At 38.4% G+C, this 15,268-nt stretch overlaps 1 protein-coding gene across 1 annotated transcript; it reads right to left on the reverse strand.

The window, feature by feature from the left end:
- Positions 1 to 7,110: 7,110 nt before the first annotated feature.
- On the reverse strand, positions 7,111 to 8,853 carry LOC147565531 (F-box protein At4g19940-like). Its single transcript, XM_086667811.1, has one exon. The coding sequence runs from the start codon at positions 8,703 to 8,705 to the stop codon at positions 7,335 to 7,337; it is 1,371 nt and encodes a 456-aa protein (XP_086523937.1). The 5' UTR covers positions 8,706 to 8,853; the 3' UTR covers positions 7,111 to 7,334.
- Positions 8,854 to 15,268: the final 6,415 nt, after the last annotated feature.

Raw genomic sequence — 15,268 nt, forward strand, 5'->3', positions numbered from 1 at the left:
TTTCGGTGCCATTGATTTTCATTCAATCTATGACCGTCTTTACCAACGTTTTCGTTGTGACTTTATCATTCTTCCATCATCTTCACCAAGCATCCAAAATCGAAGAAGAAGAGAACGAAGCCACTACCTCATCTACGTGATTTGACTATGTAGAAGTAGAAGCCGGATCCTCCCAACCAGTTGAGGGGAGGGGGTGGGATGGAAGATATATTGGATATGGTGACTACTAATATACAAAATATGGAAGATATTAGAAGGTACAAAATATATGAGACGGATCGAGATGAAGAGATCCGACGATAAAAGAAGAAACCAAGATATATGAAGATCAGAAGATATATTCATATATTCAAGATATCTCTTATATTGTATTCTTTCCTAAGTTTAGTTAGGAAACTAGATAACCCGAATCACTCTATAAATATGAGTTGGGTTACAGAGTTTAAATTATCGAGTTATTGAGTTATGTAACCGATCAACCCCACATACAACTGTATGTGGTGATTATTAAGAATGAAAGTATTTCTCCGTGGATGTAGGTCTTGAGTATCCGACCGAACCACGTTAAACATTGTGTCTTTACTTTATATTTATATCTTCGATTAATATATAATCGTGAATTTAACAGAGAGAATTGCCCTATACAAAAATGAACTAATAATAGGTATTATTACTCACAAAACTTGTATTACAAATTTGCAACACACAATTTTGATTCTTTTACTTTCTATTTCTCTGTATAAAGTTACCTTTAGAAGTATATATTCTTCATATTCAATTACTTAATTCTGAATTTTCTTGTTTATCATAATGGTGATGTTTCTATCAAGTGAGATGGTGGGGAAAACTTACTTCTGTGAACGTCTAGTTAACAAGTATTGCTCAAGGTGACACATATAGGTTTGGATTTTTAATTTGGCGGATGAGATTGAGAAAATATGAGGTTGGAGACCAATGTCCTAACAAATTGAGACTATCATTTTTTTAACTTGTGAGGTTTTAATATGTATGGCTAATTCCTATTTGACACCTTCATTTGTGATCAACAGGGTTTTGGCCCTCTTATCGTTCCACTCAACTCCCATTAGATGTCATTTTAATTTTCCAAAACAACCATTTATTTTGATTTTCTCTTTCTTTTTGAAAACCTTTGTTAAAGGGGATCTAAACAAAATCATAACAACACAATTCGACAAAGGAGGATGTTCTTTCGCGGCTCTTTTTTTAGAAAGAACTAAAGGCGTACTAAAGAAGTTTCCTTTTTTTCATGTTCCTTTCACTCGGGGAACACTATTCATGAAGCTTTTAACCAAGAGATTACATGACATATATAAAGTCCATATGTGAGAGAAATAAACAAACGAGACGAGTGATAGAAGAAAAAAATAGCTATAATTTGTGAAAATCTGAAAGACATTTAATGGAAGTTGGAAAATGAAGTGGTTAAAGAAGGGGCGAGATTTTGCACTTGTTAAAAAAAAATAAAGCTGAAAATTAGTGGGTCATAAACTAACTAGAGGCTAAAAATGTGAGAAGATAAAAAACAAGCTTAAAATAGAAAATATTGAACAAGATAATCAAAACCATCGTATAGATCATGTTTGTGTTGTACTTACAATTTAGATAATCCACATCCTGTAGTGGATTAGCAGAGCCATATTTACTGCTATTATTTTACAGATTGTTCAACTTCAATGGAGAAACTGAGCTTACTTCCTCGACAATAATTTTAAATTAGAAAAGATTGAATATGATAATCATCCTAACTTTACAGTGGAATAACATACTCATCTTTAATATTATTTTTCATATGTTCAACTTCGATGATAAAATTGAGCTTACTCCCTCGACACTAATAGTTATTGATTTTACCCTCTTCAATCCTTGGTAATTGAGTTTTCCCGTTGAGTACGTAAGCAGTATAAGCATTTTGGTAAGTAGGGTACTAAACATATTAGGAGAGAAGAGATGTCATGTGTTTTTTTCTCACAATAAATCTCCTACCATAATACAAAAAAAAAGAGAAATCTTAGTCGCATAAACTCAATTATCATTTACTGAAAAAGGTAAACTTTGTTATAACTAAACGCTTGCGGAAGTTATCGAACCTATCCTAGATATTGATCTGATTATGAAAATTAATCGAAGAGCTAAACCAGAACTAAATATGTAAACAGAATTAACGAGGTTCGACTTAAGGCCTACGTCTTCGGGCGAGCAAGAAAACTTTATTGAAGGATAGATGAAGACGACTCACACAACCCGCAAGTTCGTCACAGGATGGTACCGTATAGAAATTAACCTTCTATACTAGATCTTCGACGACCGAGAAATTAAATACCGCTCAAAACAATGAATAAAATTTCTCTGTCGCTTGTTCTCTCTAGCTTTGTGTTGAATTGTTGATGATTGTGTTGTGTGTTGTGAATTACAAGTACTCAAACCCCTTATTTATATATATATACTAGGCATAACCCGTGCCTTCGGCACGACTTCATTATAATTCAAAATTTTAAACGGTAAAAAAGAAGAAAATTTGAATGTGGAAAATGATAAATTTATCTATAATAAAAAAATGATGTTTGTCACGAATCTTTACATTTTATTATATAGATACATATGAAAGTCCTTATTACCTTCCCGTGTCAAATTGAAGTTAAGTGTTAAGCAATAATAACCAAAACCAAACTACATAAGTAAAAGAAAACGAACAATGACAGTATGGTATTCAAGTTTGAACAAACAAATTAACTTTCAAAATAAAATATCACAAACTCATAAAATATTCAGAGCTAACAACTATTCAATTCAGACATAGTTTTCTTTTTATGTTTTGGAATAGATAATAAAATTACCACAATAAAAACTCAAGACTCTTCATCCTGATCGTTTTTGCACCAAACTAAGAAAGAATAGAAGGAATACTACCAAATAATGTGTCTATAAAGAGTAGAGGGAAACCTATGATTTTTCATGTTGAATCGATTCCCTTATCGTATTATATAGAAGAAACCCCTGTATTAGAACCCACGTTGAAAAATACAAAAAATTGAAGGAAGAAGAAACTATCACACAATAATGATCATGGGTGTCTGGTGAAGCTGACCCATTACTCCCAAAAAAAAACCCTACACTGTTTCAGCCTCTCTCTACAACCTCTTGGAGTATCCCACACGAGCAAAAGGCACGTAGGCTTTTCAAATCTTCTTCGATCATCTCATGATCTGATAGAGTGAAGGTTTGTGAGACTCCTCCCCCAAGTAGAACCATAAGGAATGAATCAAATGTGGCTTTGATGACTTATTTTAAGGCTAAAGGTTAAGCTTTATCCATTAGCATTGCAGTGAGGAGAACGAGATTTTTGTTTAAGAATTCGTAAGGTTGGGCGGATACGAGCATTTGCAACATCACCTGCATAAAGACTTTCATAGAAGACAAAATTTGAGTCAAGTGTTATGTCTGATTGAAATTGATTCAAAATTAGCCAGAGTGGGACGCATTTGACAAAAATCTTACGGTAAAAAATCTGGCTTGAGTCAAATAAAGGGAAAAATGAAATAGTAGTACAAACCTTAGCAAAAAAATCCCTTCCTCATCTTATGTAGTTATTCACCTTATTACCCATTTCCACCATTGAGTTCCCTCTCTCTTATACCATTCTAAGGTTCGATACATCTTCATCTAAAATCCTTGAAGCCCATAATGAAAAAGGGAATAAGTTTTCCATCAAACCAACCGTCCATTTTTGAAAGCTATCATGATAATCAAGCAATCTCTTTTTAGACCAACCAAGCATTGAAGTAACAGTGGATGACAAAATCTTAATTTATACAATATCTAAAAGATCTGCTGTCTTCACAAGATTTGTAACTTCAGTTAACATAGTAAGAGAAGCACATAATTTCTTGTTTGATTTGTGCTGTCCAAAACATATTGTTGAAAGAAGATCCACATAAAACACACATTATGTATTAACTTGTTAATTCCTACAGTAGACCATGTCTTCTTACTGAGTTCAAGAAGTTCATCGACTTCATGAAAAACCGATGTCTTATCTTTAATGTCGAAAATGGATTGAAGAAAACAAATATATAAGTGGATGTCCATGGGGAACCCATATGCCCAATGACACACATTGGCAGTTGAACTATTTGTGATTCTTAATTAATGACAATGTAACCACAAAGTTGAGTAACATTCTCATGGTTTCCAAGCTTTCAGTAGTATGGATTGGTTTCGTTTCACTCCCTCGAATTATATCTTGAAGCTGAAATAAAATTTCATTTGAACGTAAAATTACAAATTAAGTTATACCTGAAATAACCATATCTATTAGAAAATCTTAAGGTTCTCAATTCTCAAAAGGGTCGGTGGGTATATAGACCAAAATAATGTTCAAAAAAGGTTTATGATCCAATCTTCTCAAAATATGGATATTTAGTCCTTTTACATTATGGACATAAAAACCCTCACTTTCTAAACACATTACCGTCAATGTCCCACGCTCAAATTTGACGTGGAGATTTATTAGCAAAAATTGTGGAGATTTATTAGCAAAAAATATGGAGATTTATTAGAAAAAAAATGGATAGAAACAAATCATAATTTCTCTCTCTTCTAAACAGATTTGGAAAGCAAATTTTCTCTTTCCTATTATCCGAATCAATCAGAAACAAAAATCCTAACCAAAACGAAACGTCATCACCACAGATATTTCCAAATCAATTTTCTCTCTCTTCTTTACAGATTTAGAAACCAAATCAATTTTCTCTTTCCTATTATCCGAATCAACCAGAAACAAAAATCCTAACCAAAACTACTGTAAAGTATGTATAATTTATTCACAAGTTTTTTTTGTATGGTTATTTTTCATCATAAAGAAGTTTGTTTCAACGTCATGGTGAGATTTTGGGTTGATTTTTATGGTTTTTTTTGTTGTGACATAGTTTCTGATGTTCAAAGCTTCGTCATAAATCAATATTTAGAGATCTGTTTGATAAATTATATCAATTTCTGTCTGGTATAACTTAAACTACTGTAAAGTATGTATAATTTATTCACAAGTATCCGTGATTTACCACAGGATTCGGTAATTTTTGATAAATAACCAATGATAACAGCAAAAATTTAAAAGTTTTTAATTGATCAAACCTTGTAATTTCTGATAGTGGTCATTTATATAAAGGAATTTATATTGTATACTGATATACAATAAGTATGTTTTACAATGGGATTTAATGATGTACAACAAATTCTGATATACTAATGATAAAGTATAATTTTAAACGTTATATACCTAAACTGTAAATACGATATTATGTATAATTTACAATAAATTATGCAAACTTTATGAAAAATAATGAGACATTTATCACAAATAATGAAATCATGTTTCCTTTCCATGTCTTTCAATATGAACATAGAATCGCATTTCAATGGTGCCCATCCATGCACTATCCATTTGCAATTTTCAATAGGACACACAGCAGTAACACGCTTAGAATCATTCTTTATGAATTTGAAATCATGCCCGGTGTTGATGCTATATTGCCTAAGAGCATATCGAAAAGCTTTTGTACTCCCAAGAAATAACTGTCCTAGTTCTGTAAATATCTTATCCCAACCATCTAATTTCAGTTTCATTTCCTTATTTTGATTTGATGATTCTGCCTGGAACTCCATCTGTGATAACAAAGTGAGATAGATTAATTCAATTAAATTATATATACAAGTATATTATTTGCAGTAAATTATATGAACATTTGAATAAATTACATGTACTTTACAGAAAAGTACACAGGATTTACATATGTAAATCAAAGATGTTCTAATAATGAAACGAGAACTGTTTTGATATTAAATCATACATAATGTTCCATAAATTACGTATGATTTACACAAAATAATATAATGTTAATGTTATTCGTGAAAAATTTGCAGAACCAGAACATATATCATGTTCTCAATTTGATAAACATCGCACGGAAAAGTTTATATAATTTACGTTACATTATGGTAATTTATTCTAAAGTATATATAATGTTAATTCTGTTATAAGTAACCGTGCGAAAGAATCACGTTTCATTAATCTGTACGGAAAAAAAATCAGATCTGAAGAAAATTTGAATATCAAACTTTGCATAAACTCCAAATCTATTGATAACTGATATGACGATTGATTGCAAACAATAAGTAAACTCGATTTGTAAGATTTAGAAAATGAAGTATTAATCTCATGAAGATCGTGATCATTAATACAAACTTTAGAGAGAGAAAGACAATAATAACTTTCTTGATCTGAAACAGAATCATCAAATAAGAAAATTGTTTACCTGATTAACAATTAAGATGATGATTTTAAAAGGAAATTCCGGAGGAGGGCCTCCTCTAGAAAACTACGATTTCAAAAGATCTTGAAAATTCCGTTCAAAACTGCTTGAAAACTGCCCAAAAATCTTGGAACCGCTAGATATAACGTTTCCTCCTCCTTAAGAGCATCTCCAATGCAAGACTCAATCTTAAAATCTTAAGTGTCACCTAGGACTTTAGAGTTTTCTATAGAAAAAAACTTCTCCAATACAAAACTCAATTGAGATCTAAAGATGATGTGGAAGCATTAAATTTTGAGATGTCTCAATTGCAAACTCTATTTTTGAGATCTCTTTTGAGAGTCTTAAGTGTTCTAGTCATCAAATTTATATTTTGGACCAATAGAAAGTTTTTCTTTCTCAACCATTTTTTTCTATTAAATGTATGTGTGACATGTGCAACTATTTGTGTTTTTTTTAGTGTTGCATTGGAGAAGGACTTAAATTAGAGACACTCAATTTAGCCATATAGGAAAGAGAATCTCTACTTGACACATAAGTCAATTAGAGTTTTTTTTGAGTTTTGCATTGGAGATGCTCTAATAGGGTGGCGCCAGTCAGTAACTACTATTTCTCCACCCTGAGAGCAATTAGAACATCCATTTTTCATTGGAATATTTCCTTCCCTTTAAGTAGTTTTGAGCATTGTACTCTTAAGCACAACAAGTCAGTACAAAACTAAAAGAAACAAACACAATCTCATTCTAAACAGATTACAGCGAAAAGAAAGAATGGAAGGGTATTTCTAAAGATCATAATTTAAGTTGTAAACACAAAAAACAAAAAATAATTGATGCTCTGTTTTTCCAAAAGAAAAGTTATGTTTTTGCAAAAATGAAATTCTAAAGTTAAGGTCAAGTGGGACAAGGGATTAGATATAGTAGTTCAAGATCAGGTGCGTGGAAATATCCCTTGAGAATTCCTCTCTCCTTTCTATAAATGGGTTATCCTCGTAAGCTTATAAGCTTACTTGTGATTAACAGGTGAAAGTGTTTCGACAGACGTTGCAAACAATTTAGCAGAGATAAGATTTCGAATTGAGGAAGGGATACCTCTAATTTTAAACTTATTGAAACTATCCTCCTTCCAATTGTAGCAATAGTAAGAAACATCCTCTTCTATTGTAAAGTCTTCCATATTACGTCGATAAGTTCTTAAGATTATCTGATCATCTATTCCTTCGATCGTGTGGAAATGAACACGACGATTTCCTCCCCAACGAAAAGGTAACTTGATGGTCATGGCTTCAGTCCAATTTGTATAGATCTCATCCTTGTTGTCATCAAATATCCATAGCTTGACAATGTAATCACTCATTCTAATTAAGATAGCTACACGACCGTCCACTTGTAGCAAATCAGCATAGCGATCAAGTCCATCGTCCTTACCAATAATGTAACCTTTGTAATGATCACAAACCTCCTTAAGGACAAAATCAGGGACTGTGATTGTTCTGAATTTCTCACTTCCAACATCAAATACCACAATGCTAACATGAGCGTCGTTAAAACCTAAATAAAGTCTTACAACTGTGATAGGTATCCAATATATAGAACCATTCACATAAGTCGAAGTTTCTCCTAGTACTTCACAAGGTGGGACATCTTCGATCCTTCTCCATACATTATCGCCTACAGTCAAGATTTCACAAAGACTGTAGCCATTTGCTTCATCCTTTTCTCTATCTATATACGATAGACAAACTAATTTGTGTTCATTAGTAACAGGATCAAATCCAAGTTGAAAGCTGCCCTCATACCAGCATAACCATTCATATCTGTCATTCTTTTCTTCCTCTTTAGGTATTAATGTTGATCGAATCCATGGTGTTACTTCTCGGGTACCAATATTGTATATACGAACGGCATATAAGCATCCAGAGTCAATGAAACAGAATAAACCGTTTACAGGTTTCGAAATACTATTATAAATCCAGGAAGGGGCCTTACATACGGTGGTAATCGATGCTCTTCTTCTTTGACAATCTAAGTCACCTGTCAAACATAAATCGTGGGTACGTGTATTGATGCCAATTGTATTGGTCTTACCAGAATCAGAATGAGTTCTTCGTATAGGTTTTGGAACAACGATTAAGAGACGGGGTTTAGAACGAGTACGGTGTAAATTGATAAATTTACTATCTTGTTCGATTAAGGAACGCCAACTTTTACATACACACTTGAACCGGATAAGTGAATCGACCCGAACTCTACTTAGTATTTCACATAATATTGGCTCATGGTTACCTATAGTAATGCCACCATTACTTGACCCTTTGTTTTTCTTAATCTTTTTCTTCTTATGAGTTCTCACAATCTTCTTTCCCTTTTTCTTCATCTTCTCAAATTTACAAGTTTTGTAAAATTTTAAAGGTTTAGCAATAGCTTTTAACCATTTCTTCTCTAGACTTGGATCATTCTCCTATTCATACATATAACATATATAGCAAACACAAACCCTAAAACAGTATTTAGAAGTAAAACAGTATCATCATAATATACATACCAAAATTAGGAACTGCATCCTGATATCTGCTTCAAGTCTCTAAATAGAGGGTAAATGGGATTTTATTGATTGGAAGTATGTACTTCACGTCCTCAATTGAGGTTAATGAAAACTCAGAGAGAGAGATGAAGGCAGATCAAGGAAAAGTTGGGGTTTCAGTTTTAAACGGGGAATTTGGGTTAGGGTGTGTCGATGGGTAACAGTTCACCGCAAAATCAGACCAGACTGCTTATACCAATATTGGTTCTTCATTCATACCCCCCATGATTCCAAGTGTCCCGGCCATCTTGTCAAGCCATGTTGGTATTGCCTATGGCCCGTCTTTTTGTTATTTTGTGCATTGTAATATGTCTCACATATGCCTCGAGCTAGTCCGGCATATGCCTCATGCATGTAGTAAGGTGCCTCTTGTATATAGGTAGCTTTCTAGATAGCTCCCTTTGGCACGGGGACATAGATGTCATTAAAGGCCAAACAACAGAGTATGCCTGGTTAAAACTTAAAAGTTTCTCTGAAACTAGGCAAAACAGTAATTTAGCATATATGTAGGGGAGTGGATGGTAAACTTTGAGTGGAAGACCCCTACCTTCCAAATAATGGGCAACCAAAGAGCCATAAGCTTCCCTAGCCTCTAGGAAGCTTCTTTAGTCATATGCTTGTTGTATTTGTAAGCTTTCAAGTTACCATCAATAAAATCTTGTTGCTTTCAATTGTAGTTACCCAATATTTGTACCCATCTCTTGTAATATTCCTTTGAAGGCTGACTTGTACCTATAGTGCGCACAAGTGTCGCACGACACCTTCCGAGAAAGAAAGGTCGTGACAATTGGTATCAGAGCATAGGATGGTGGGTCAAAGAGGGCAGAAGGAACGGTTGGATGCATTGGAGGAACGGGCTGCGCACTTGGAGGAAGTGATCGTAGGTGTGCCGTTGCTTAGAGAGAAACTTGATGATCTGGAAGGTCGCCACAATGGTGTGGACATGACGGTGGAAGCTATGGGTGCAAACCTTGAAGATATGCAGATAAATGACCTTCGAGAAGAGCAGGGTAATATGATCGACGAGTTGCGGGCGCAGGTAAATGTATTGATGCGGATTGTAGGTACCCAAGACCGAGCCGGAGCAGTAGAGGCGCCTCCTCCTCACGTACGAGTGTCGGATCCAAGATCCCATGGGGGAGCCAGAGATGGCAAGGAGCTCGAGAGCTTCTTGTTCGACATAGAGCAATACTTTCGTGCGGTGCAAATCCGAAGATGAAGATACCAAAGTCTCTATGGCTACGATGTACTTGACAGGGGATGCCAAGCTATGGTGGCGCATACGGTACGAAGAGATACATGTCGGACGTGCCATCATAGACTCTTGGTAGGATTTGAAGAGAGAGCTCAAGACTCAGTTCCTTCCAGAGAATGTAGAGTATATGGCGAGGAAGAAGCTACGGAAACTCCAGCATACAGGTACCATTCGAGAATATGTGAAGCAGTTCTCGACGCTGATGCTCGATATAAAAGACATGTCGGAGAAGGACAAGCTCTTTTGTTTCCTTGAAGGCCTAAAGCCATGGGCTCAAGCAGGGCTCCAGAGGCAGAGGGTGCAAGACTTGGCCTCAGCGCAGGCCGTAGCCGAGAGACTCACAGATTTTGCTACGAATGACCAGGAGAGAGCCTGCGGGCACTGGAGGAAAGCCTAATCCCGGAAAGGGGAAAGGCCATGGTGGGGATAAAAGATCTTACCCCAACCGGGATGGCGCAGGGTCGAAGACCGGCGCCACATCGGGAACTAAAGCCGCTATGAAGTGTTTGCTTTGTGGTGGCCCCCAACGCATACGTGATTGTCCGTCCCGAGCCGCACTTAATGCATTGAAGGTGACTTTTAGTGGCAAGGAGGACAAAGAGAGTATGTGTGATCCACAAGAGGAGGTGGATAGTGAGGAAGAAGATGCAAAGATGGGTGCTCTCCAGGTACTCAATGCTTTTGCGGGCCAGACTAGTGAGAAACAAAAGGCCTCAAGGGTGCTCATGTACATTGAATGCAAGGTGAATGGCAAGAATACCAAGGTGATGGTATATACTGGAGCTAGCAACAACTTTGTAGATGCAGAAGAGGCTAAGCGGTTGGGTCTAAAGTTGCATAAAGATCCAAGCCGTATGAAGGTCGTGAATTCGGCACCAAAGCCAGTGAATGGGGTAGCTCGAGATGTAACCATGAAGATTGGCAAGTGGTCGGGAAAGACTAATTTTACTTGTGTGCCTTTGGATGATTTTCAGGTCATCATTGGTCTAGACTTCATGATGGAGCACAAGATGGTGCCGATGTCGTACTTGGGGGCATATGTTTCCTTGGAGACAAACCATGTATGGTGCCAGTAGTTGCCGAGAAGAGCCGAGGTGACAAGATGATCTCAGCCATGCAGCTAAAGAATGGGCTCAAGAAGGGAGAGATGACATACTTGCCAGCCTTGAAGATGGAGACTACAGGAGTAGATGCGGAGCCTGTACCTGCCAAGATCAAGACCATCCTGAAGGAGTTTGAGGATGTTACGCCAGCGAAGCTTCCAAAGTCTTTACCTCCACGACGTGCTGTTGATCATCAAATAGAGATTGTTTTAGGAGCTAAGCCACCTGCTAGAGCTCCCTACAGGATGGCTCCACCAGAGTTGGCCGAATTGAGAAAGCAACTCGATGAGTTATTGGAGGCAGGATTCATCCGTCCTTCGAAAGCTCCTTATGGTGCTCCAGTGTTGTTCCAAAAGAAACATGATGGTAGTTTGCGGCTATGCGGGGATTACAGTGCTTTAAACAAAGTGACCGTGAAGAACAAATACCCAATCCCACTTATAGCGGACTTGTTTGATCAGCTTGGTTCGGCAAGGTACTTTTCGAAGTTGGACATGCGTTGTGGGTATTTATCAAGTCCGAGTTGCAGAAGGTGACGAGCCCAAAACCACGTGCGTGATGCGGTATGGTGCGTTTGAGTATCTGGTGATGCCTTTTGGGCTAACCAACGATCCTGTCACGTTTTGTACTTTGATGAATCAAATCTTCCATGAGTTCCTTGATAAGTTCGTGGTGGGATATCTTGATGATATTGTTGTGTAAGCCACAGCTTGGAAGATCATGCAGAGCATTTGAGCCAGGTGTTCAGGGTCCTGAAGGAGAACCAACTATATGTAAAGGAGGAGAAGTGTTCGTTTGCGTAAGAACACATTGGTTTTCAGAGCCATATTATAGGCGATGGGCATATCCGGATGGAGATGGAGAAGGTGAGAGCCATCTAAGAGCGGAAGGTGCCTACTTCAATGTCGGAGCTCAAATCGTTTCTCGGACTTGAAAATTACTATCCCAAGTTCATAAGGAGATATTCAGCCAGAACGGTACCTTTCACAGATTTGTTAAAGAAGGATAAGCCTTGGGTTTAGTCGAAGGAGTGTCAAGAAGCACTCGATGACTTGAAGCAACAAGTTGCAAAAGATCCCGTATTGGCATTGCCCGACATATCCAAGCCTTTTGAAGTTCACACGGATGCATCTGATTTTGCACTTGGTGGGGTGTTAGTGCAAGATGGTCACCCAGTTGCATACGAGAGACGAAAGCATTCCGAAGCGGAACGACGTTATACTGCTCAAGAGAAAGAGTTATTGGCCATTGTTCATTGCTTAAGGGTCTAGAGGCATTATTTATTAGGGTTCGAAGTTTCTGGTGAAGACCGACAATGTTGCTGCCTCACACTTCATGACTCAGAAGAAGCTTACTTCCAAACAGGCTCGCTGGCAGGATTCATTGGCAGAGTTTGATTTTGAGATGGAGTACCAGCCAGGAAGGGTGAACAATGTTGCGGATGCACTGAGCAGGAAGGCGGAGTTGGTCGCCTTAGTTACTACGGGGTAGAGGAGCATGTCTCAGTTGAAGACCACCATTATTGACAAGGTTCACGAGCGGTTGTAGAGTGATAAAGAAGCCAAGATCTTGTTCGATATGGTGAAGAATGTGCGTTCCACAAGGTTCTGAATCAAGGATGATTTGTTATATACCACAGGTGGGCGTCTATATGTACCGCGCTTTGCGGAGTTGCGACGGGAGCTTATCAGGGAGTGCCATGATACGGTCTGGGCTGGCCATCCTGGCAACCGACGTACGTGGGCATTACTTGAGAAAGCTTATTACTGGTCGGGCATGAGGAACCAAGTTGAAGAGTATGTGCAGACTTGCCTTATTTGTTAACAAGAAAAGGTGATGCGGAAGAAGCCTTTGGGACTTTTGAATCCGTTGCCGATGGCGCAACGTCCGTGGGAGAGTGTCTCCATGGATTTTATTAGTGGCTTGCCAAAAGTGGGGGAGTATACTTCTATTATGGTGGCGATTGATCGGTTTTCGAAGTATGCAACCTTTATTCCGACACCAGCTCACTGTACTGCGGAAGAAGTGGCCTTCTTATTCTTACAGCATGTTGTGAAGTATTGGGGAGTGCCTCAGACTATTGTCAGCGTCCGTGATTCAAGATTTACAAGGCGGTTTTGGACCGAGCTCATGAAACTCTTAGGATCGCAGCTGATCTTCTCGACAAGTAATCATCCGCAGTCAGACGACCAGACGGACGTTTCAACGCTCTACTTGAAGAATACGTTAGGCACTTTGTTTGTGCCAACCAAAAGAATTGGGTGAATCTACTGGATGTAGCTCAGTTCTGCTTCAATTTGCAGGAGAGTTCTTCTACCTGGAAGACACCTTTTGAACTAGTAACAGGGCAGCAACCGTTAACTCCCCACCAGCTCACTGTACTGCGGAAGAAGTATCCTTATTCTTAAAGCATGTTGTGAAGTATTGGGGAGTGCCTCAGACTATTGTCAGCGACCGTGATTCAAGATTTATAGGGCAGTTTTGGACCGAGCTCATGAAACTCTTAGGATTGCAGCTGAACTTCTCGACAAGCAATCATCCGCAATCAGACGACCAGACGGACGTTTCAACGCTCTACTTGAAGAATCCCTTGGGCACTTTGTTCGTGCCAACCAGAAGAATTGGGTGAATCTACTCGATGTAGCTCAGTTCTGCTTCAATTTGCAAGAGAGTTCTTCTACCTGCAAGACACCTTTTGAACTGGTAACAGGGCAGCAACCGTTAACTCCCCACCAGCTGACTACACTGCGGAAGAAGTGGCCTTCTTATTCTTAAAGCAGGTTGTGAAGTAGTGGGGAGTGCCTCAGACTATTGTAAGCGACCGTGATTCAAGATTTACAGGGCGGTTTTAGACCGAGCTCATGAAACTCTTAGGATCGCAGCTGAACTTATCGACAAGCAATCATCCGCAGTCAGACGGCCAGAAGGACGTTTCAATGCTCTAGTTGAAGAATACCTTAGGCACTTTGTTCGTCTCAACCAGAAGAATTGGGTGAATCTACTGGATGTAGCTCAGTTCAGCTTCAATTTGCAGGAGAGTTCTTCTCCCTACAAGACACCTTTTGAACTGGTAACAGGGCAACAACCGTTAACTCCCCACACGGTTGAAACAGGATATACAGGTACTAGCCCTCGGGCATATTCACTTTTGCTAAGGAATGGCAGAGAACAGCGGAAATAGCCAAAGCTCACTTGAAGAAAGCAGTTGAACGCATGAAGAAGTTCGCAGATGACAAGCGGAGATCACACAACTTCAAAGTAGGTGACTTGGTGCTCGTCAAGATCAACAGAGATACATCCAGGTTCGTTAAGATGGCCCTTTTCCTATCATTGTTCGTGTCGGAAAGGTCTCGTTCAAAAAACAACTCCCAAGATGGATGAAGAACCACCACCCTGTATTCCATGCCAGCAACTTGAAGTCGTTCAACCAGGATCAGGCGGATCCCCAACGTGCCATCAGCAAAGATCTAATCCAAGACCGGAGCTCCAGCCAACCAAGGAGGTGCAGAAGATAGTAGTCGATCGTCTTGCTCAAGCTCATCACAATTCACCACCAGAGCTCGAGTACTTAGTGAAGTGGAGGAACCTGCCAGATGCTGAAGCCAGTTGGAAATGCGCCAGCTCCTTGTGAGACCATGCAGATAAGACCGTGGAGTACTTGGCAACGAAGTCGTCGAGGACGTCGACATAACAACTGGGGGAGTCTGTCACGGTCATCTTGTCAAGCCATGTTGGTATTGTCGGTGGCCCGTGTCTTTTTGCTATTTTGTGCATTGTAATATGTCTCGCATATGCCTCGAGTTAGTCCGGCATATGCCTCATGCATGTAGTAAGGTGCCTCTTGTATATAGGTAGCTTCCTAGATAGCTCCTTTTGGCACAGGGACATAGATGTCATTAAAGGCCAAACAAAAGAGTATGCCTAGTTAAAACATTGATGTTTCCTTGTGGGATTAGGCAAAACGGTAATTTAGCATATATGTAGGGGAATGGATGGTA

The sequence above is a fragment of the Eschscholzia californica genome, unplaced genomic scaffold (assembly GCF_041429995.1).
Source record: "Eschscholzia californica isolate CP2 unplaced genomic scaffold, dmEscCali1.0.p SCAF_1, whole genome shotgun sequence".
Classification (NCBI taxonomy): Eukaryota; Viridiplantae; Streptophyta; class Magnoliopsida; order Ranunculales; family Papaveraceae; genus Eschscholzia; species Eschscholzia californica.